Source organism: Phoca vitulina, unplaced genomic scaffold (assembly GCF_004348235.1).
Source record: "Phoca vitulina isolate PV1807 unplaced genomic scaffold, GSC_HSeal_1.0 scaffold10, whole genome shotgun sequence".
Lineage (NCBI taxonomy): Eukaryota > Metazoa > Chordata > Mammalia > Carnivora > Phocidae > Phoca > Phoca vitulina.
In genome coordinates this window covers 9,354,291-9,379,586 of record NW_022589713.1, presented here as the reverse complement: position 1 = coordinate 9,379,586, position 25,296 = coordinate 9,354,291, and the positions used below count along the sequence as shown (strand labels likewise).

At 40.3% G+C, this 25,296-nt stretch overlaps 1 protein-coding gene across 5 annotated transcripts in view; it reads left to right on the top strand.

Annotated features, from left to right (window-relative positions):
* The window catches only part of GYG1 (glycogenin 1), a 73,060-nt gene that overhangs the window by 22,183 nt on the left and 25,581 nt on the right, over nucleotides 1-25,296 (top strand). For 2 of the 5 annotated variants that reach the window (XM_032408490.1, XM_032408486.1), the window contains exons 2-4: nucleotides 20,118-20,253; nucleotides 22,078-22,252; nucleotides 22,548-22,710. In XM_032408490.1, the coding sequence (XP_032264381.1) occupies nucleotides 20,118-20,253; nucleotides 22,078-22,252; nucleotides 22,548-22,710 (474 nt within the window). Of the gene's footprint in view, nucleotides 1-17,645; nucleotides 17,767-20,117; nucleotides 20,254-22,077; nucleotides 22,253-22,547; nucleotides 22,711-25,296 lie in introns of those variants that run through there. The other 3 variants (XM_032408488.1, XM_032408491.1, XM_032408487.1) reach the window with 3 other exon arrangements.

Here is a 25,296-nt window from a genome sequence, read left to right as displayed (position 1 = left end):
AAATCATTAACATGTTCTTCTTCATGTTTCTTAGCATGATGCTACTATCTGGACAATTCTATAGATTTAACAATTCTATATCCACTCCTCCAAATCTGACCACTTTGAAAACGGCTCTCCCTCAGTTAAAACAATAAAATACAATAAACTATAAGCATCCATGACTTAGAGTCATGTTTTTGGCAAACTTATTTAATAATCTAATGATTTAAAAATAAATCATATTTTTTTCAAACATCTGTCTTGAAAGACCTCACATAGCAGCTTCAGGGATTTGAATACCTTTGAGAAACCTGAACATCTAAAGGAGTTAGTGGGACTGATGCAGTTGAGGCACTGAAGATTCGACATGGCAGTTGTAGGACTTGTAAATGTACCACAGTAGGAAGCAGCTTCCCATGGACTTCAAAGCAAACGGCAGTTAATTATCTAGCTTTCAGGAGCAGCGTGGACTTACCGAGACAGCTGTTAGGCGAGGACACATGGGCATCTTCACAACTGAACATCAGCTCGTGTCATTGTCTGGCTTGGATCTCATTGGAAAGAAATGCTTAAGGTCTCAGCTTGGTTCAATTCAAATTAGTCTAAGAGTTTTCCCAGATGGTTTCTCAGCACAAGCTTATTTCTCACCCCAGAGCCTGTGCTTCACCATCACCTCAGATCTGCAGTCGACATGCTGTTTGCATATGCTCAAGCTCCATTTTTAATGCCGTGCATGGGATCTATCCATTTGAACTTTCTGCTCCCTGTTATTATTGTGAATTCAACCTGGGGGTCTTATTATTTTGGTGACAAAAGGAATGCTTCTGCTTTTTAAGCTCTCTCTCTTTCTTTCTCTCTCTCTCTGTATCCCTCCCCCTTCCCTCTCATCCACTCTCCTCATTTTGTCACGACAGAGAAGATTGACTGTTTCTACCTGGTGCCTAACAGGTGGGATGTCTTGGGGTGTTCTTCGTGGCTGGCCAAATATAGTGGGTCCAACAGTTACTTGATTTGCACGAATCCTAGCAGGGCCTGGCTTGTCCACAGTTTCCCAGAGCATCAGCTTCTATCTATGACCTGATCAGCCTTCAGATAAGCCATGACAAATGCCCAGAATAACCAAGTTCATTCTTGGCCTCTCCTAACACCACCTCCCAGTCAAGGATTGTGGTCACAATTGTGCACTTTGCTGCATCTAGCACCATTTTTAAATCCAGACCTCATCCTTCTTGAACAATGTCAAGTCATCCATAAACACAAGGGATGTGCCCTCAAGGAAAGATAGCAAAAAGAAAGTAAAGAACATATTCCTTTGATTAGACCTGCCAGAGATAGGGAAGAATAAAATATAAAGGGGAAAAAATGAAGGACAGAGTTATTGGGATCAGAAGCTAATTAGGAAAGAGTTGAGAAAAGGAAAACTTTTCAAAAAAAGGGGAAAAAAAATGAAGTACCAAACTGATATGACCTAAACTAACTTCATCCCTTTTACAAAAATGTCTGCCTTTAAGTTCTCTAAGTTAGTGAGGTCTTGCTGTTAAACTTGAAAAGTAAAAAAATAGCACTTGAACAAAAAACTTCAACAATTGCTGACCTCTCATTGCAATTCACTTCAATCAGCCCCATACTGTTTCTTGACATGTCCAAAGTCCCAAATGAGGCCTTGCTGATTTCAAGCAGTTGGTAACTATGTGCAATATATGCAGAATCATCTTCTGGGGACTCCAAAGACCTAGGACTCTTCTTGTCCCTCCACCTCCAGGAAACAAATATCAAATGCTTTCATCTTTCTAGTATGCAAAATGTTTTCAAGCTGCCTGTAAAACGTGTGCTGTGAGTGATTTGACAAAAATATTACACAAATTTATTAATTATCTTTAAACATGTTTCTTTGCAGTTTTCAGGTCATCTTATATTAAGTGCTGAGCAGAAACTGGCTTTGTTTCTTACAGTAAAATTACACAAGATGCATAAATCTTTAATGTTCTCGGTTGCCTTCAGTGACTTTGCTTTCTTCTAAAAGTGTCTGAATACCTCTGAAACGCATGCTGGATAAATTCCCAAGATGCCAGGCTGCTAGCCAAAGTACTCAAAGGTGATAGGCTACAGCTGCTTCCTTCTTCCTAAGGAAAATGGTGCAGAGATGCGGTCACTGGGTACTTGACAAATGTGTGATTGCCAAGCGTTCAGGCCCTGTCTTCTAAGGAGATGCTGAGTAGACCATGTGAAAGCAAACTGCTTTATGTGGACAGTACATAGTTAACCAAACCTAGGTTTTTTAGTCTAAATAAGGCAATGTGTGACCAGTGAATCATAAAAGCTGAGAATAGGAATGTACTTTAAAAATCACATGGTACTGGGGTGGTGGGTGGCTCAGTCGGTTAAGTGGTTGACTCTGGATTTTGGCTCAGGTCATGATTCCAGGGTCCTGGGATCAAGTCCCACATTGGGCTCTACGCTTAGAGGGGAATCTGCTTGAGGATTCTCTCGTCGCTCTGCCCCTCCCCCACTCATGCTCTCTCATGTGCGTGCGCGCTCTCTCTAAAATAAATAAATAAATCTTTTTTTTTTTTTAAATCATATGGTCCAGAGATCTAATCCAAGAATACCTGCTATATAATCCTACCAAGTGATCATATGTTTGAACACCTCTGGAGCAGAGAATCCACTCTGTGTTAAAATAGTCTACATACATACACATAATTGTAATTCATATCAGACAAATGGATAATCTCCATAATACATAAAAAGCTACTACACTTCACTAAGAAAAAGGCCAATAGTCCAATTAAAAAAAAAAAAGGCAAAGGATATGGAAAGAAAAAAAATAGAAATGATTATAAATTTAAAAAGAAACAGTTGGTTAAGTGTCTGCCTTCGGCTTTAATTGTGATCTTAGGGTCCTGGGATCAAGCCCCACTCGGGGTTCCCTGCTCAGCAGGGAGTCTGCTTCTCCCTCTCCCTCTGTCCCTCCCCCCCCCCCCCACTCATGCTCATGCTCTCTCTCTCAAATAAATAAATAAAATCTTAAAAATAATTTTTTTAAGGGACGCCTGGGTAGCTCACTCGTTAAGTGTCTGCCTTCGGCTCAGGTCATGATCCCAGGGTCCTGGGATCGAGCCCCGCATCGGGCTCCCTGCTCAGCAGGGAGTCTGCTTCTCCCTCTCCCACTCCCCCTGCTTGTGTTCCCTCTCTCACTGTCTCTCTCTCTGTCAAATAAATAAATAAAATCTTTAAAAAAAATAAAAAGTAATTTTTTATAAAAAGAGAAGATATGGTAAACTTCACTCATAGTAAGAGAAACGCAAATCAAAACCACACTGAAATACAACTTTTCAAATATTTCCTATATTCCTGACATGAGTATAAATTTATACAATCTCTATAGAGTAAAATTTAGTAATTAAAGTAATAGATGCATATATATGTTTTTATTCACATTTCAACTTTTAGGAATTTTTAGACATGCAAAATGGTATACTTATAAAGGTAGCCACTGCAGCATTACTGGTGCTAACAAAAGATGTGGAAATAACTTAATTCCCATCAACAAAGATCCAGTTAAATAGTATATCCATGCAATGGAGTACTATGCAGCTGTAGGTAATATTGATGGTAATAAGGCAGCTCTTAACGTTCATAATAGAAAGGTCTCCAAACTTTATTGTTAAAAAAAAGAAAGCAAGGTACCCTCAGCAAACTAGGAATAGAGAACTTCCTCAACTTGATAACAAACCACTATAAAAAAAAAAAACAACCACCACCACGTAACATCATACTTAGTCATGAGAAACTTGAAGCTTTCCCACTAAAATCAGGAAGAAGACAAAGATGTCCCCTCTTACCACTGCTTTTCAACATCGCACTGGAAATCCTAGCTAATGCAAAAAAACAGTAAAAGGAAATAAGAGGTATACAGATTGAGAAGAAAGAAATAAAACTATCTTTGTTCACAGATGACATGATCATCTATATAGAAAATTTGAAACAATTGACAAAAAAAAAATATTCCTGGAACTAATAAGCAATCATAACAAAGCTGCAGGATACAAGGTTAATATATAAAAGTTGATCACATTCCTATATACCATCAATTAACAAGTGGAATTTCCTTAAAACACATCGCTATTTACCTCTGTAACCCCCAAAATGAAATAAATCTAACAAAGATGTACAAGATTTATGAGGCAAACTACAAAATTCTGGTGAAAGATATCAAAGAAAAACTACATAAATGGAGAGATATTCCATGTTCATGGGTAAGAAGACTCAGTATTGTCAAGATGTCAGTTCTTCCCAACCTGATTTATAGATTCAACACGATCCAGTCAAGATCCCAGAAAGTTATTTTGTGGATGTTGGCAAACTGGTTATAAAGTTTACACGGAAAGGCAAAAATCCAGGTAACAAACTCAAGATTAAAGAAGAACAGGACTGACACTACCTGGCTTTAAGACTTACTATTAAGTTACAGTATTCAAGGCAGTGTGGTATTGCAGAAGAATAGACTATTAGAGAAATGGAATAGAAAAGTCCAGAAATAGACCCACACAAATATAATCAATTTATCTTTGACAAAGGGACAAAGGTCCTACAATGGAGAAAACTCGTCTTTGCTACAACTGGTGCCACATCAACGAACATCCACATGCAAAACAATTATTCTAGACACAGACTTTATTTACACTTTTCTCAAACAGTAACTCAAAATGGATCACATGGACCTAAATATAAAACACGAAACTATAAAACTTCTAGAAGATAATAACATAGGAGAAAATTTGGATGACCTTGGGTTTGGCAATAACTTTTTAAATACAACACCAAAGCACAGTTTGTGAAAGAAAGAATTGATAAACTGGACTTCATTAAAATTAAAATTTTCCACTCTGTGAAAGACACTGTCAAGAGAATGAAAAGATAAGCCGCAGACTGGAAGAAAGTATTTGGGAAAGACATATTTGATAAAGGGTTGTTATCCAAAATATACAAAGAACGCTTGAAAGTAAACAATAAGAAAACAAACAATCCAATTAATAAATAGGACAAAGGCCTTAACAGATCCCTCACCAAAGAAGATATACAGATGGAAAGCATACGGAAAGATGTTCCACATCACAGGTCATCAGGGAAATGCAAATTAAAACAATAATGAGATACCATTACACATCTATTAGAATGACGAGAATTTAGAACACCGACCACAGCAAATGCTGGTGAGCATGTCAACAACATTCGTAGTGGGGATGCAAAATGGTACATACACTTTGGAAGACAGTTTGGCAAATTCTACAATACTAAACATATTCTTACCATATGACCCAGCAGTTATGCTCTTTGGCATTTACCCAACAGAACTGAAAACTTATGTCTACACAAAATCTAGCACATGGATGTTTACAGCAGCTTTATTCATCATTGCCGAAACTTGGGAGCAGCCAACATGTCCTTCAGGAGATGAATGGACAAATAATCTGTGGTATACAATGGAATATTATTCAGCGCTAAAAAGAAATGAGCTATGAAGCCATGAAATGACGTGAAGGAGTCTTAAAAGCATACCCCTGAGTGAAAGAAGCCAATCTGAAAGATTAGAGGTTGCCAGGGTTAGGAGAAAGGAGGGATGAATAGGCAGACACAGAGGAACTTCAGAGCACTGAAACTATTCTGTACAATACTGCCATACTGGATACTTGTTGTCACACGTATGTCCAAACCCATAGAATGTACAACACACCAACACTGAAGCCTAAGGGAAACTGTGGACTTTGGATGATAATGATGTGTCAGTGCAGGTTTCCTGATCGTAACAATTGTGGCACCGTGGTGTGGGATGTTGTTGGGGGAAGGTTGTGGGTGTGTGAGGACACGGGTATATGGGAACTCTGTATTTTCTGTTCAGTTTTGCTATGACCCTAAAACCACTCTAAAAGATAAAGTTTGTTAATTAAAAAAAACAACAAGATACTACATAACAAGATGTATAGGATGTTCCCTTTACATAAAATATATAGGATTACCTATATATTCATTTCCTTTTTTTTTTAATATTTTATTTATTTATTTGACAGAGAGAGACACAGCAAGAGAGGGAACACAAGCAGGGGGAGTGGGAGAGGGAGAAGCAGGCTTCCAGCTGAGCAGGGAGCCTGATGCAGGGCTCGATCCCAGCGCCCTGGGATCATGACCTGAGCCGAAGGCAGACGCTTAACAACTGAGCCACCCAGGCGCCCCATATATATTCATTTCTTATGCACAAAAATGTTACTTGTGGAGAGTAGGACAGGAGTTGGAGGAAGACTTTTCACCATAGACCTTTTTATACTTATTTTTGAACCATTAAAAAGTTACTTATTCAAAAAATTAAATGACATAATTTAAAATATATGAAAATGGTCTATTCTATCCCTTTCTTACAGTTAAAAAAAAAAAAATTAGTATTGAAATACTGCCTCAAACAGTTAACTCTTTTTATATTTTTTTTAACTGAGACCATCACACAATGGCCTATTTATTCTTTTTTTTTTTTTTAAGATTTTATTTATTTATTTGAGAGAGAGAATGAGAGAGAGAGAGCATGAGAGGGGGGAGGGTCAGAGGGAGAAGCAGACTCCCTGCCGAGCAGGGAGCCCGATGCGGGACTCGATCCTGTGAGTCCAGGATCATGACCTGAGCCGAAGGCAGCTGCCCAACCAAGCCACCCAGGCGCCCTGGCCTATTTATTCTAACCCTAAAAATTTGGACCCAATTTTCAATCTTCTTGAAACCAATTAAAAAAAAAGTACAAGGAAAACCTTATGAAATCTCCAAAAGAGAAAAATCAAATCTTAAAAGAATGTGGATTCCTAAATGAACCTCCACCATTTTTTCTCTTATTTAAACTTTACCTTAAACATCAGCTATCAGTCTTGATTATTTATCTACTGTTTAAGGTCTTAACTTTTAAACCTCCAATCCAAAAGTTTCTGCAGGCAGGAACATATTGTGCTTTGTTGTGGGTGTGCTGGAAACACCCAGCGGTCCTCACCAGCTGAGCATATTCTTTGAGAACTGCTAGTGGCAGGGCTTCTGGACCTTTAAGGAATTTTTCTCCTGACCTCAAAACAAAACAAAACAAAACAAAAACAAAAAAGAAAAAACATCCAAGCACCTTTTCTGGACAAATGCTATTTCTTTCAGAATCAATTTGTCCAGGAGATCTGTCAAATTCCTGCTACTGATATGTTTTGATACAAACTGTCGTGCTTATCCCTCAGGTGGTTAGTACCTTTCTTATAGACTTGGCTTTATGAGAGTCACATACAGTGGTCACAGACTTTCTTGAATTTGATTCTAGCAGGTGGCAGGGCAGCTCCACCTCTCCTTCCTTTGGGATAACCCGCTTGCCTCCAGAAAGGGCTGCCCTCAGCTGACACCAGCAGAACCTGCCAAAGAGCTCACATGCTGATTTTTTGATAGGCCTAGCAAGGTTAGATGCTATCCGCTCTTAAGCTTCTGGCCAGGCTAGAAGCTGGGTGTGTCCCAATGACGTACCATGACCAAACTGTTTGGGCTGGAGCACCCTGTTTGGCATAGAATGGTGGAGTATCAAATTCTGGCAACAGCTTTCAACTCTGTAGTATTCAAGGAAGATCCTGGGCTCCTGGAGGGGGTTTTCCTGATGCAAACTGGCAGTGAAAAATCTTCAGCTCCAGGTCAGTCCACACTGCACAGATTTGGCTTACCCACCAGCCCTTGAGCTATTGATTGCAAATCTGTTTCTGGAATATAGAGGTTAGCAGACAATCATTCCTACATACTTGCCAGTGAAATTTAACGTGGTGGGTACTTCAGTACATTTTTAAGCTGTTTAAGTCCAAATCAAAAATTATCTCAATCATCCAACAGAACAAAACCTGAAATACTTTGGGAACCAAAGATTTATCTAGTTATCACACCAAAACAAAACAAAACAAAAACAAAACACTGCAAAAAAAACCAAAAAACAAAACACAAAAAAACAACCAAAAATAAAGAAGTTCAAAGTTCATCAGAAGCAAAAGTGAAAGCCGCCAGAAGCATATGTTCAAGAGCCATGTAACACAAAACAGAAGTTGAGGAAGTATTTTAAAGCTCAAGGGCTATATTGATTCGTGTGGAATGATAAGAAGTCTCTTGTTCTCGCCTTACTTTAAAAAAAAAAAATGCTTAAGGGGCTCCTGGGTGGCTCAGTTGGTTAAGCATCTGCCTTCAGCTCAGGTCAGGATCCCAGGGTCCTGGGATCCAGCCCCTTGTGGGGCTCCCTACTCAGCGGAGAGCCTGCTTCTCCCTCTCCTCCCTGCTCATGCTCTCTCTCGCTATCTTTGTCTCTCTCTCTGTCTCTCTCAAATAAATAAACAAAATCTTTAAAAATAATAAAATTAAAAAATGCTTAAAATATATATTTGGAAAAAAAACCCTTAAATATCCCTTAAAAAATTTAAGTACCAGGACTGAGTAAATTTCTATTTCTACATAAACACCTCTTTAATTTATAAATGACCACAAAAGCACTAGGTATTCATGGTTCTAAGAATTATATGTTACTATAATTGCTCTGTGTGCAAAATAGCCCCATACGTCAATGAATGGATCTTCTGAAAGCATGTTGCTTTATCTTAATAAAGTTTGGTTATTTTTTAAAAAAGAAGCTTGTTTTCAAGAATCTTCAGTAATCATTTCAAGCAAAGCTGTACCCACAAACCGTATTCACGTATGACAAAAATATCCCCGGACACAGAATCTATTTACTGGCTCATAAAAGGCATATTCACACATCGAAGGTAAATGGTTTCTTAACCTCTCAGTCTCATCATTTTGTGTGCAAAATGGAGCTAATAATATCTCCTGCACAGGGCTGTCGAAAAGATTAAATGAGATTATATATGTACTATCTATTCTTACTGTGCCTCATAAAATTAGCTCTTCAAATAATGTCTCTTCTTCAACCAGAACTTATTTTTTTCTCTCTAATTATGGGTGAAATATTTTGTCCTCTGTAAAAGGAATTTCCGACAGGCAAAGGTATTTTAGGTGTTTAGGACACTCCAAGAAATCATTAAGCCTTTGCTCCAATGACCCCTCCCTGGAATGAGGGTAAGCGATAGGATCTATTCTAGAAGCTGCTTAGGAATTATCAGGAGTGAAGTACATATGTCCTTTGACAGCAGCTTTTTTAGGACCTTGGAGACTTCTTGGCTCTTTTCCACTTGAACTCTGACTCTTTCTCGGCCTGCTTGTGGGCTAGAACCTCTCTCAGGCTGCTTCCAACATTCTTAGAGATTCTTCTTCAAAAATCCAATGCCTCATTCATTCCTCCATCTCCTCTGTGTCAAAAGGAGAAGCAGATGGGGAGAGATTATTGACATACTGACTACCAGAATTGGCAATGAGTGTCCCTGAGGTCCCGAATCCTGAGGAATGCTCCAATTCCCACTCAAATTCCAGGGAGGCAGCGCAGTTTAAGAAGACCCAGACATGCCACTCTCTAGTCAAATGACCTTGAACAATTTTCTAACTTCTCTGAGTTTCGGTGGGAAAGTAATTCTGCATGAACCAAAGAAAGCCTTTTCACCTGGTGGAAAAGAAAAATAAAAACACTTTTTTGTTTCCAAACATTGGGTTCAATAGACATCCCCCAAACTCACACTCACTTTGGAGGTTCAGGGCTGGGATCGGGCTCAGAGATGTGATGATCCTGAGGGACTGGCTGTAGTTCAGTAATGTAAGAAGGCTCAGGGCTGTGCAGGGACACATGTGACAGCCTTTAGTTTTGTTGTTGCTGTTGTTGTTTGTTGTTTAACCTGGAAGTTGAATGCTTTTTTTAAAAAAGAATAAAATTATTTCTTGAATCCCAGTGGCCTTGTGAAAATATCATGTAGGTGACCTGATAGGCTAGATGACCTGATAGGCTGTTTTGAGGCTCAGATGATACAATCCACAAGAGAGTATTTTCTATAATATATATTGTGACCTAGAGGTTTGGTGACAGTGATGTTCTCTCTTCCAGTAAAAGCCTGCAGTCCACAGATCACTAAGACTCTGAATCGTAATGAATCTTAGGGTCATCTTTTCTAATCCTTCTCAAATGAGACCCTGAATGTACACATGCTGGACAGTTAGAAGCAGATAGCACTGGCATGCTAAAGGAAAGTCATTCTCCAGTAATACATGTGGGGACTTGTGTCCCCTTCTCTCTAAGCGTGCTATGAGTGGACATCAGATCATCTTAGGACGTAATCAATTTTATATAAAAACAATAACTTCCATTCTTCATGAGCTCATCAAGTTTTTGCAATGAACTTTGAAAGTCAACTGCCATTCTTATAAACTTTAATATACCATACTATACAATCCAGTAATCCTGCTCCTAGCATTTGAATATTCATGGCAGCTTTATTCATAAAACCCAAAGTAGAAGCAACTCAAATGTCCATCTTCTGGTGAATGGATAAATATATGTTGGTATATGCATGCTAAAGAATTCTACTCAGCAATAAAAAGGAATGAACCATTGATACTCAACAACATGAATAAACCTCAAAAGCCTTATGCTAAAAGAAGCCAGACACAAGAGATTGCATACTGTATGATTGCATTTGTATAAAATTTACAAAAGGCAAATCTATATGCTCAGAAATCAGAGCTGTGTTGGTCAGGGACCAGGGTTGTACACTTCTAAAAGCATTTTATTGTATATAAATTATGCTACAATAAAGCTGATTTTAAAGAAAAAGTAACTGCCAAAGAGATTCTTTTAATTTTTAGTCTTATAACTCACTAATTTAAATGATTTAATCCACAAACTAAAAGATAACAAATACAGTAACTAAAGTTTGAAAGGTGATATATATACATATTCGAAGTGTTCGGGGTTAGAGGTCCTGGACAACTTTATTTCTGCTTTTTGACCACCATCATGTTGTTATCATGTTACTGGTAGAATAAATAATAAAAGTAAGATTGAAAGATCAGGCAATGTGTTGTCTTTTTAACTAATCTTAAACTAATTACAGAAGGTTATTCCCATGTCTGGATCTGTAACCCTTCCTCTCTAATTTATGGAATCTTCATTTTACTGACAAACCACTACAAACAACCTCCAGAGTCACGCAAATTGAGCTGAAATTTCATTTTCTGTGCTCTACTCCCACTAGAAACCTCTGATAATTTAATTATTTACTAATTAATTCCACATGCCTCCCCTACTTCCAAAGGATCTCATGCAACTTCATAAATAAGGCAAGCGTAATTATGAGAGCAAGTAATGCAAGTAAATGCAGGGTAGAGAGGCTAAATAACGACTAGAAGTAGCTGCAGATTTTGCCATAAGCTTCTAAGTGGACCAAAAAAGGGGGAAGCATGTATTGATATAAGATTCAAAATGCCTATAAGATAAAGAAAAAACTAAGTATTAAGGAGATGCAACATTCTTTCTGAACTAAGATTAGGGTGAAAATTTTCACGTGGATCCTCTGCAAGAAGAAATTGTGTGACACAGCAAATACCATCAACAACACAGTGAGTTTTCTGTGGCATCCTTAGATCCACAGAAAAAGCCAGGAACATAATGCCACTCTATGCAGGGAAACATGGTGGCTGGAGGGAAAAGGTGGCAGGGAAGCGACTTTTCATTGCACACATCTCCTTTCATAGCTTTTGGAGAGTACACAACCTGCACATATAACCAAGCACTGGTTATTGTACAGACTGGGGAAGCACCTCCACAAATTACAAGCTGTATAACATTGGGTAAGCTCTGTGTCTCCCTTTGATAGTGGGGATTAGAGACTATCTACCTCATCTGATTGTTGGGAAGGCTAAATGATTTAATATGTATAAGAAGCCTAGCATCAGGTAAGTGATAGCTATTACTAATGATAATGCCAAAGTGAAGTTTGTAAAGGTTGTCTTGTGATGGAGCAAAACAGTGTTGTTCCTTGTATAAAGGTCAATGATAATCCCATTTTAGTCAAGAATATAAATCTAGAGTATCTATTAGATATGAAAATCAGGTGTCTGCTGGTGGGAATGCAAACTGGTACAGCCACTCTGGATAAGAGTATGGAGGTTCCTCAAAAAGTTGAAAATAGAGCTACCATACAATCCAGCAATTGTACTACTGGGTATTTACCCCAAAGATACAAATGTAGGGATCCGAAGGGGTATGTGCACCCTGATGTTTATATCAGCAATGTCCACAATAGCCAAACTATGGAAAGAGCCCAGATGTCCATCGACAGATGAATGGATAAAGAAGATGTGGTATATATATACAATGGAATCCTACTCAGCCATCAAAAAGAATGAAATCTTACCATTTGCAACGATGTGGATGGAACTAGAGGGTATTATGCTAAGGGAAATAAGTCAGTCAGAGAAAGACAAATACCATATGATTTCACTCATATGTGGAATTTAAGAAACAAAACAGATGAACATAGGGGAAGGGAAGGAACAATAAAATAAGAGGAAAACAGAAAGGGAGGCAAACGATAAGAGACTCTTAACTATAGGGAACAAACTGAGGGTTACTTGGGGGGAGGGGGTGGCGGGATGGGGTAACTAGGGGATGGGCATTAAGGAGGGCACTTGATGTAATGAGCACTGGGTGTTGTATGCAACTGATGAAATCACTGAATTCTACATTTGAAACTAATATACAGTATATGTTAATTAAATTGAATTTAAATAAAAATTTTTAAAAATAATTAAAGATCAAAATTACAGGGGAAAAAAAGAAAATCAGGTGTCATGTCTTTGGGGTTATGCAGCTAACAGACCTAGTTTGTCTGAATTTTGTTATGTGTTTTAAAACGTAATGTACTACTAGGCATTGTTGAAAGAAATTAAGGAAGATCTAAGTAAATGAGAAGACATCTCATGTTCATGGATCAGGTTTAAGTTTTTAAGTTGTCAATTCTCCCCAAATTGATCTAAAAATTCAATGCAATCTCAATCAAAATCCCATCTTTCTTTATTGCAAGAATTAATAAACTGATCCTAAAATTCATATGGAAATGCAAGGGACCCAGAAGAGCCAAAACAATTTTGAAAAAAGAACAAAAATGAAGGACTCACTCTTCTTAATTCCAAACTGACTACAAAGCTGCAGAAATCAAGGCAATGTAGAATTAGCATTAGGATAGACATATAGATCAATGGAATAGAATGAGTCCAGAACTAGAATTGTCATACTGATGGTCAGCTGATTTTCATCAAAGGTGCCAAGAAATGGTGCTAGGACGATTCAATATCCACATGCCAAAGAAAGAAGCTAGACTTCCACTTCACATGACACACAAAAATTAACACAAAGTGGATTATAGACCTAAATTTAAGAGCTAAAACTATAAATCTCTTAGAAGAAAACATAAGAGCAAATCTTCATGACTGCGGGTTAGGCTATGGTTTCCTAGACATGATACCAAAAGCACAAACAAAAAAGAAAAATAAATAAATTGGGCTGTGTAGAAATTTAAAATTTTATGCTACAAAAAATACTATCAAAAAAGTAAAAAGTCAACCCACAGAATAGCAGAATATATTACAAATTTTATATATATATGCAGGGGTGCCTGCATAATTCACATACCATAAAATTCAGCCATTTAAAGTATACAATTAGACGGTTTTGAGTATATTCACAGAATTGTGCAAATATCATCACAATCTAACTTCAGAAGAGTTCATCACCCAAAAAGAAAACTATACTCATAAGCAGGGGTGCCTGCCGGCGTGGCTCAGTTGGTTAAGTGTTTGCCTTGGGCTCAGGTCATGATCCCACGGTCCTTGGGCTCCCTGCTCAGCAGGGAGTCTGCGTCTCCCTCTCCCTTTGCCCCTCCCCCTACTCATGCTCTCTCTCTCTCTCTCTCAAATAAATAAAATCTTTTAAAAATTTTTTAAAAATAAAAATCATAAATCATATAATATATATCTGATAAGGGCTTGTATACAGAATATATAAAGAACTCTTATAACTCAATAATAAAAAACCAACTCAATTTAAAAGTGGGTAAAGTGTTTTAATAGTCATTTCTCCAAAGAAGATATGCAAATGGACAATAAGTGCATGAAAAAATGCTCAACATCACAAGTCATTAGGGAAATACAAATCAAATCCACAATGAGATGCTACTCCAAACCCATTAGGATAGCTATAATAAAAGACAACAACATTGGCTAAGAAATTCTCATACTAGTGGGAATGCAAAATGGGGCAGACACTTTGGAAAACAATCTAGCCATCTTAAAATGTTAAACATAGAGTTACCATATGATCCAGCAATTCTATGGTTGGTATATATCCAGGAGGAGATCTATCTATCTATCTATCTATCTATCTATCTATCTATCTATCTATTTTAAAAAATATATACATGTGTGTCAAGCAAAAACTTGGACACAAATGTTCATAGCAGCATTATTCGCAATAGCTAAAAAGTGGAAACTACCCAAATATTCATCCACATGTTTATTCATGAAATGGTAACTAAAATGTCATATATCCATATAATGAAATATTATTTGGCAATAAAAAGGAATGAAACACCAATACATGCCCCAACATGGAAAAACCATGAAAACATTATGATAGTAAATGAAAGAAGCCAGTTACAAAAGACTACATATAGGCAAATCTTTCTAGACAAATCCATAGAGACAGAAAGATTAGTAGTTGCTGAGGGATGAGGGAAAGAGAGACTGAGGAGGACTGCTTATGGGTATAGTTTTCTTTTTGTGTGATGAAATGTTCTAAAGTTAGATTGTGATGATATTTGCACAATTCTGTGAATATCCTCAAAACCATCTAATTGTATACTTTAAATGGCTGAATTTTATGATATGTGAATTATATCGTAATAAAGTTGTTCTTGCTTTTTTTAAGGCATTGTAACTAGTCAATAGGCCCTTACAACTTGGGGAGTTGGAGACTCCAGCTTTCAAGTGAAGTATGAACAACTTTGGGCCTCCAAGGATAATATTTCTTGAATAAGCTTTCACTTGGAATTAAACAGGGATGTGATTGCTGGCAAAAATTCCAGGTACAGATTCTGTGTGTTACCAATTAAGGGCAAAATTTTATGTAGTTAGTTAACAACTTAGTTACTGTGTCTGGGCAGATGTGGTATATCTATTTCATGGACTGTCTGTGGGAACTGTTTGTCTTAGACCAGCAGGTTGCCCTCTGCTCTGGAATATATTTCTAGGTCAGTGGCTCCCACCATCAATTAGTGTGTGTGCTCAAGGGAATGCAAACTGATTTCAGCATTATCTTAAACAAAACATAATTGGGAAGGTAAGGATCCTGCCAAAAAATTACATCATGCATTCCAAAGCCAACTAAAAATGAATTTTGGACCAACCACGCTAAATATACACATTTAGCATAGGTTTAAATGGTTAATAGTTAATGATAATACTAAGTTGGTAGTACCCATGTAGCTTTTCTTTTTAAACTTATTTAAATCTTTCTTTTAGGATTTAGAAATTCTGCTACACAAATTTCACAGGAAAAAAGTTAATAAATTAAATTCTCAAACATTTGTCCTATTACAACATTGCATGTCTTTCCACTACGTCTAAATCCTTACAATCCAGAATGTTCAATCACCTTGCTATGCAAAATTGGTCTGCCACCTGGACATTGCCAGGGAGATCCATTCCAAACTACTGAGTCAGAATCTGCATTTTAACAAGATCCCCAGACAATCTGTGTGCACATTAAAGTTTGAGAGGCCTTGTTCTCATACCTAACCAAAACTCAGTGTAAAACAGCCTCAGGAAAACTGGGCAGTGCGTCACTATTAGTAATCTCAATTGAGACAACGTTGTAGCAACCTCAAAATGTCCCTTTTTGATTAAGGTGGTGAAAGCTATCAATGTTCTCTTATAGCTATCAATGTGCACGAAACACAGGAAAGAAGGCTGTGGTGACCACTCTTACTTAATCATCCTGGAGGATGGAGCAGAGAGGAGCTTGTTCCTAAGGAAATTTTCCCTACTGTTCTAGTTGTCCCCAGATCTTCCTCCTGGCTTTGACCTTTTGAGTCCAGCATCACCCTTTGTGAAAACCCAGCCTGGACACTTTGCTCTGAAGCAACAGGTGGTAATAAAACCATCAAGGGCAGGAGGGTTCCTGAGTGAAAGAAACTTTACTCATTCAGGTCCACTTATCAGTATGGAAAGAAGCAATTTAGACCTGGAGCACCACTGTCTTCCCTCTCCCAGGGAGGTACAATTCAAGCACAGCCTTCATTTTCCTTAAAGAATGTCAACTCTTCTAACCCCACAGGGTTTGAATACATGAAAACCCCTCCATTGTACCTTTGCTCCGACATTTCCACTTCCTACAAAGGAAGTTTATAAAGCCAAGTAACCAGGAGGTCTTCCCAAGTGAATCGGTGGTCTCCATGCCAAGATGGGATTGGGGGGAAGGGGAAGGGATCAAGAGAGTTTCCTGGAGAATGATAATTAAGTTGCTGATTCTTGGGTTCCACCCTTAAGATTCTGATTCAGGAGGTTTGGACTCAGGACCAAAAGTTAACATTTTAACAAGTACCTTAAGCAATTCTAAAGTAGGCAGTCCAGGTCTACACTTGAGGAAACTGAGATAATGGGTTTAAGAATAGCAATACCACCTTTGCAATAAAACACTTATTCTTATGCATCTATTTCATTTTTTGAACTGATGTTGTCAATTTCCTATTTGGCATCCATTCAGCATTTACTGAGCAACTGTTGTTCGCAGAGAATTGTACTACCTGTTCCTTTCCTGGTATGTTTGGGCTGGGTGGAGGGGATGGGGAGAGGAGAAGGGTGTGATCACAAGAGAGAGCTATTTCTCAACTTCCTAGCAAAATGACAAATTCACCTTTTCATGATTTGTGAAACAGATTAACCCAAACAACTATATTACCCAACCACAGTTACCATAATTTGCTAACCTTTTTAGGGCACCAACGTACCAGAGATGCCATGGCCTTACGGGTAGGAAGGTCAGTTCTGTAAACCAAACTGCCTACCTTCTCCACTTGATGATATGACCACGGGCAAGTAATTTAACCTTTCTGTAACTCAGTTTCTTCATCTGTAAAATGAGGCTATAACACCTACTTCATGGAGTTGGTGTAAGGAGTAAATGAAACCCTATCTAATGGATGCAGAGGGTTCCAAGAATCTAAATAATATAGCGAAGATTCATTTCCTTTTTCAGTCAAAGCCACAAGACCATTGTGAGAATACTAAAAACTGTTTCCAGAGGCTGATTTGTAATTCTAGGTGCAAAGAGTGAAATTTAAACTTTGTTTATTTCAAACAGTTCAAGTGAATTACTGTCACTAAAATGATCTGGGGTTTTGTTTTTTAGGGTTCTCTAACCCTTGGCTCCTTCAGGAGTTTGTCCTGCTGATGCCACGCTCTGCCCCCAAAGTTCTGTTCCAAATCCCCGGTTTAGGGGGGGATGCGGAGGCGCGAGGCCCCGGGCAGGTGCCCCTCGGGAGCTGGACCCGAGCCCAGCCCCGGGGGCGGAGGGGTTGGGACAGGACCCGGGTCGGCCGCCCCCGCCGGCCGCTCAGCGGGGAGGATGCCGGCGGGCGCCGAGAGCGTGCGCGGCCACGTGACGGCCGCTATAAGAGCGCTCCGGGCCCACGCTCCGCTCCCGCCGCGCCTCCTCCCTGGACGCGCTCCCTCCCGGCACCCGGCTTCTCCCAGCCAGCAACCTGCGGCAGCGGCGGCCGCCCGCCCCTCCCGGCAGCACCATGACAGGTACGCGCCGCGCCGCCCTCCGCCCCCCGGACCTCCGGCTCCGCGCCCCGCGCTGCCTCCCTGCGCCTCCGCCCGCCCCGCAGCCCCGGGGGAGTTCCTGGCAGGACGAAGACCGCCGCAAAGTTACAGGCTGGCTGCAGTCGGGCGTGCCGCTTCCTGCGTCAGCCGCTGCCCCGCCGCCCCCGAGGCCGGAGCTGCGGCCGGGAACCCGGGACGCTGTCGTGGGGGGCAGCCTGGCGGCGCCTGGGCCCTCTGCCCAAGCCCCCGTTCCTGCTTCCGTCTCCGTGCCCTTCCTCCTGCTCTCACCGTGAAGGGCGGGCGGAGCAGCTGCGGCGGGGCCGGGTGGGGGTGGGGAGCCGGTTCCCGGGGGCGCCTGTCCCGAGCCCCGGAGCGCGGCGGGATCGCTCGGCGGCCGCCCCCGCCTCCCGCAAGCAGGATCACCTGGAAGGGCCGGCCTCGAGGTGAGGACGCCGGCGGCCCCGGCCCGGCCCCTCTACCGGCCGCCGGGGCGCTGGCCGCCACGCCGAGCCTATTTTTAGGCCTTTGGGGCCGGGTTGCTGAAAGCTAGAGCCGGGCGAGCGCCCCAGGGGAGCGGGCCGCATGCGGTGGGCGTGCGCCGGCCCACTTGTTGCAGGGGTCGAATCTGCCCCGAGAAGGGGAAGCTCGGAGATACCTGGTACTTCCGAGGTTGTTGAGGCTAATAGCGCGGTTATGAGAGCAACTGAACTGCCGAAAGATTGCAGATGTACCCGGAGTTGCTGTATTTTACCCAGCTGTCATTGGTCTTTCCCCTTCTTTTGTAATGTTTGCTAGGTGTTCCAGCGTATGTTCCTAAGCATCTGTCCTGTCCCCTACTTCATCTCGGATAGCATCCATAACCTTGCTTCCTGAAATCCTTGAGTCCTATTTACCTTATTAAACTTTTATCCAGGTTCCCCTTGAGTTAAAACATTAGTCCTTATCCCCCAGATTAAATACTCTTGGGGCAGACTGTCTGAAATGTTGCCATCTTGTGATGGGTTAAAGAAACAAGTAAAGGCAGAGATTGATGGGCATGTCAAATGACAGGTGTCATTGTTCTGAGCTTTCCTAGAATGTGTCTAGCTGGGAAGCCGGTGGCCCTTGAAGGGTGGGGAACACCAGTCTTTCTACAGCTTAATAGCGATCCTGTTCAGGAAGAGAGTCCAGCACATGCAGTAGCCTCCTTGACAGCCTACAACTTTCTCTGGCTTCTCAATGGAATTCACTCTGCCTCCAGCCTCCACATCGGAAAACAGGCAAAGGGAAAATGAGAAAGAGCGTGACTTCATGACAAAATGTCCCAACTCCTTGGTTGGGCAACAGTGCCCCCAAGTGACCCCTGCCAGTGTTTGATCCTAAGTATCTTGTACATTTGGATGCCCACTGCCTTGCTAAAATCCCCTCAGAGATAGAGTGGACCTCAGACTCATTCTGGGGAAGAACTGGAGAAATTCTAAAGGCAGGGCTGGTGGTCTTGGGAGGGTGGGGCTTGTTCAGTAGGAAGAATAATCCATGTGTTTGCCTTCCCTTCTGGCACCGGAGGGATTATTGAGTGTGTGTGTGTGTGTGTGTGTGTGTGTGTGTGTGTGTTGGGGGACCCAGGGTACAGGGTAGGGGATGCTGCTTGCTTTTCCAAGAAAAAGGAGGCGGGTTTGTTAGCACTTTTGAGGTGGTCCCTAAGATCCGATTAACACTGACTGGCTGCTGTTTAGATAGAAGCAGTAAGGAGGAAAGGCCTGTCCATCGAGGTGATATTTGAGCAGACACTCCAAGTGACTGTTGAGATGTGGTGGGTGGTGTGGGTGCCTTTGCTGCAGGTTGAGGAAACAATATAGGAAGCCTGAGGCTTGGCAGAAGCCTAAGCATCAGAATGAAGAATATGGCCTCTGCTTTCAGATGCTCTCCGTTGAGGTCATTAGTTGGATTTGTGCTTGCCTGAAAATACTTGTAGGAAACAGAAAATGTACTTCTTGAGTTCATTACCACCTGTTAATTACCTGAGGTTCACCTTCTGGTGTTAAGCTGCTATTTAATCTGAGAATTTTGCGTGTTCAGACTCTAAATTGGATTTAATTTTTAAAGCTTAATCAGCCTGTTGGAGATTGCCAGAGATGTTTCTGCTAAAGAATGGTCTTGAATCATTCTTAAAGTGGGCACTTGGGTTCTTCCCCCACTCCCAAAGAGGCTGCTCCTTTATTAATAGAGCAAGTTGATCTCAGAGGAGCTGTTTTTGCCAAATTAGTGGTTGAAAAGGGTCCTGAGGTAGCTTTTTTCCAGGTAGGATATTGTAATGAGTGTGTTTTTTTTTTTTTCTTTCTCTTTGTATTAAGATCAGGCCTTTGTGACACTGACCACAAACGATGCCTACGCCAAAGGAGCTCTGGTCCTGGGCTCGTCTCTGAAACAGCACAGGACCACCAGGAAGCTGGCCGTGCTTGCCACTCCGCAGGTCTCAGACTCCATGAGGTGAGGACCTCCTGCCTGTCTGTTGGTGGGGCTCTGACATATTTATCCAATTTCTGGCATCACTGGGCGTTGAGGCCATCCCCTTTCCAGGGGTTGAGCACTAGGTGGAGAAAGATTAGAATTGCTGGATGAAGGATTTCTGGATCAACCTCTTCTAGCTCTTAGGAGCTATTCCAGCTGAGCTCCCTTTTGGAAGGTGCTGTTCTGACCCATGCTCTTATTGGTTCCAGCTGTGAGAAGGACTCTCCTGTAAGCAGGTCCTCTAGGATGACCTGAGTGAATGTTTTAGTCCAGGCATTCATTTTATGTGGTCACACTTCACTTGTATTCCTTTCCCAAAATGCAGCAGGGGCTACTTTGTTTCCTGTTTCCAACCAGGGAAACCTCAGGTGACTGAAAGTAAGTAGCAGTTTTCTCCACTGTCAGTTGACATTTGTAACCTAAAGATCTTTATTTATCATTTAATAGACTAGAATATTTGCCAGGGCTTTCTGAACTAGGGATTGTGTAAGAGAGCACTCTGGGGTAGAGATGGGGCGGGGGGAACACACACTGCTTGTTGATTGTGTTAGTTCACTTTGATTTGTTGGTATTAAACTTTGAAGTATTTGATTGAACTACCTAGATCCTAATACTACAAAAATATCTGGGCACACTAGCAGCTCTGTATGGTGTTTATTTTTGTTTTCCTATCCATCTTAGAAATTGAAAATGCCCTTTTTTGTGACTTTTTATAAGAAATATAAGCACATGCCAAGAACCTCTATATATAGCTAGATATTTCTCACACGCTAATAACCTTATTTATAAAGGGTAATTTGGGAAAATGCTAAAAAGACTTTCCTAATGTGTACATCCTAATTTGTAGTCTGTTTAGTGAGGGTGTGTGCAAGAAAACAGATGTAGTCTTAGATCCCCTTTTACTGTGGTAAATGGCTCCAGTGACCATTTATTTTCAAAAAGATCATGTTTACTGTGAATTGGAACATCTTTTTCTACAGCTTGGGGACAGATAATACAATGCCAGTTTTGTTCTGCATGTTTCATTTTGTTATAAACTTTCAATGATGATGTCTCTATCATATGCTGTGTTGAGCTTAGTGTTTTACCTAAGTATACCCCCACTTAACCCACCTCAAGATTGCTTTCTAAAATCTTGAGTTAATTTTGGGCCTGGAGAAGTGTTGCACCTCACAAACCAAAGTGAATCATCATGTCAGAAGTGGTAAGCATACTGTAAGTGTTGGTTATATTCGATTCTAAAAATTGGCAACCAAATAACTGAGTCCTTGAACATCCTTTGGGATGCATAGCTCTATGTAAACTGCTTTATCAAAAATGATTAGTTATAGGCTTTGTTGCAGGTATTATATGCACTTAGCATCATTTGTAAAAACATGCAGTAATCAGCAAGACTCAATTCTAATGAAATATCATTGTTAAATACATAGGTTGTTTTAAAGATGTGCTCTTTCAAAATGGGAGTCACATTTTGACAGGTGGTTTCTGTAATTTGCCTGGTATCCAGTGATAACATAAAATAAATAAAAATAGAAAAGTTCTGCTATAATAATGTTTAGTACAAGTATTTCATCCTCACCAAAGCAATTTTTGTTAGTGAAGTTAGCTGCACATACAAATTGATACAGTTTGGCCTGAAGTAAATTAAGACCACCTATTTAAGAGATTGTACTATATCAAAATAACAGATTGCTCTAGTAATTGATGGGTAGACTAATAAGAATACAATTTTATATTAGATGGGTTACTTGTTACTTATCTGAAAAGACACTAAATGCTGTTTTCTGGATTTTATTTTGGCAGAAAAGTTTTAGAGACAGTCTTTGATGAAGTCATCACAGTAGACGTCTTGGACAGTGGTGATTCTGCGCATCTAACCTTAATGAAAAGGCCTGAGTTGGGTGTGACATTAACTAAACTCCATTGCTGGTCGCTTACACAGTATTCAAAATGTGTGTTCATGGATGCAGATACTCTGGTGAGTGTGGCTTTGATGACTGGAAAGATGTAGATAGTAACTGAGGCCAGTTGGGCATTTGAGGAATGCTCTCAAGACTTGACGGGCCAGTTCAGATAAAACCACTTATTGAAAGCATCAGGTGATGAAGGAGAGTAAGCCCAGGCTACTTTACTAAAGCTGTCATCTGAATGGTTAAGATCAGCAGCAGACTGCATCGTTTGTGTGGGGTAACTTAGAACCTAGGAGGAGTATGCTGGGGCAGAACATTTTTGTAATGCTCTCCCTCCCACCCACCTCCCCCCCTTTAAATTAGGTCCTAGCAAATATTGATGATCTCTTTGAGAGAGAAGAATTGTCGGCGGCACCAGACCCAGGGTGGCCTGACTGCTTCAATTCTGGAGTCTTTGTTTATCAGCCTTCAGTTGAAACATACAATCAGCTGTTGCACCTTGCTTCTGAGCAAGGCAGTTTTGATGGTAGGTATCTGTTATCTTTATATTTGATAAGCTGTTAGTAACTTCCAGGGGCTGTTCTTCTCAGGGATCTAGTTGCTTTCATTCCTTTTGCCTGGAGGACAGCAGTGCATGAGACATAACAAACATTTTCATTTGTGCTCTTGTTGGAAAGACTGTTGTGTGTCTGTGTGTGCACATGCATTTTTCCTCTGTAGGTGCCAAGACTGAGCTAGGAGGCATTTTCATACACCTGCCTTTAACTGGCTTTCTTGTGTCTAAATTAGAGTATGATAAATGAGCCATGATTATTCAAGAATTCGAAAGACTATTATTAAACAAATCACAAACTGTAACAACTATCTTTAAATCTAAGTAAACTTAACTGCAAGAGCTAACAGGAGGACCAAGCATTGTTTCCATAGAAATTGGAGGAATAAACCTAATAATTTGGCTCTCATTCTCTTGGGAAGCATTTTAAAAAAAAGATAGAAAATTAAATGATCAATCTCTGTCTCCAAATTCTCATTCCCTATAAGACTGCACATCAGAGTGGCATTTGCAAGGCCAAAGAGTAGAAAATTGGCAAAGTGAGCATCCATTTTCCATAACGTAGAAGCATATCTGTAGCTGCATGTATATATAGAAATGTTCTGACTATTCGTGGATTTAGGGCCCCACATCCTTTGGAGAAATTTGATCAAATGAATTAGGAGGTATGTTTCCATTTCAGGCCAGTCTCTGAAACAATAAATAATCCATTTTTTTTAAACAACAAACTATCCCAAGACAGAACTAGTAGTTAATGTGCAAAAGCAGCTTTTTCTAAAATTAATGTTAATGGATCTTTTGAATAAAGAAGAAAGCCAGTTATATCAGAGAAGAAGGATCTTTTCTAAGAAGTGGCGCTCTCAGCAGGGACTTACTATCAGATACTTGACATTGTGGCAAAGAGCCCTGAGCTCTGAAGTAGATCCTCGGCACCAGGGGCTTCTTTCTTCCTCCTCTCCTCTCCAAGGGCAGATCTGAGATTGCAGGGAGTAGATCTTTTGAAACTAGCAGAAACGGCTTTCCTCAGTTGACATAGGTTTGGCCCTCGGTAAAGATACGAAGATTCATTTCCATTAACTAGTTATAAAGTTAAAAGTCATAACTTCAAATTTAAACGTTTTAAACAAAAAGATTAAAAGTTTGTCAGATTGCTGAAGTTAAAACATTTTCAGTTATACATAAAACTGAAATTGGATTTTTGTTGTTGCTACTCACAGAAAATAAACTCTGGTCATTTGACAAAGGATTTGGGATCTGCAGCTACTGAAGTGTCATTGAAAAGAATAAGAAAGTTTAAGTCTCCTTCTTGTGTCACTATTTGGCTAGTTTAAACTCTATGCCAGGAGCTCTCAACATGAGGTTGATTTGGCTTCCTAGGGGACATTTGGAAACATCTGGAGACCTGTTGGGTTGTCACAATTGACCAGAAGGGTGCTACTGGCGTCTAGAGGCTTGGGTTGCTGCTGAAAACATCCTACAGTGCACGGGGACAGCCCCCACAGCAAAGGATTACCAGGCCCCAGTTGTCAGTAGTGCCAAGATTGAGAAACTTCGCTCTATGCCAAGACATTATATGCTCTAAAACAGTAAGCAGGAATATCTGCACCATAATGAATGATGGCATCTGATAAGAAGTACAGTATTACTTTAAGCACCTTTAAGTTGGAAATAATGTGTTGACTGTTCACTGTGGTCAGCACCAAATGCAACTTCTTCACTTCACTGACTTATTTTTTTTTTAGCTCCATAGAAGAAATGAAAGATGTATTAGTATTTGCATTCAAAACACATATTCCTTATTTCTACTGCTTTTACTAAAACCATGACCTTTGCATAAAAGGAAGGTGAGGGTATTTTTAGCAGAAGTCCACTGTTTGTCTTAGCCTTCCCGTCAAAATATAGCTTTCTTCACCTCCTCCGATCAAATTTGAAGGAAGTAGTTGTAATCTGCCAGAAACTCAGTGTAAATTGTCAACTCCAGTAAACAATTCACATTCTGAAGTAGACCCAGCAACCTGAAATCCAAATTACTATAATAGCGTAAAGAGAATCAATCCAATTTCTAATCTAGAAGAGTACTAGATTCTGTTGTTGAGAGTTGAGTTGAGATACCAAATGGTAGTATGCCATGGCAAATTATCCAGGTTCCAATTTTAGAATATAAAACTAAATGATTAACTGGTAGAGACCGATCTGGATCATCTACCTTGTTTCAGAATTAAGAGGTACTAGAGGAGTTGATGAATTCATTGTTAAGAAGCCAGGATGTGTAGGGGCGCCTGGGTGGCTCAGTCGTTAAGCGTCTGCCTTCGGCTCAGGTCATGATCCCAGGGTCCTGGGATCGAGCCCCGCATCGGGCTCCCTGCTCGGCGGGAAGCCTGCTTCTCCCTCTCCCACTCCCCCTGCTTGTGTTCCCTCTCTCGCTGTCTCTGTCTGTCAAATAAATAAATAAAATCTTTTAAAAAAAAAAAAAAAAAGCCAGGATGTGTGAAAAGTGCCCAGCTAGAAAGCACTTTCTGCTTTTTTAGCCAGAATCTGAAACCACTGAGAGATTCTCTC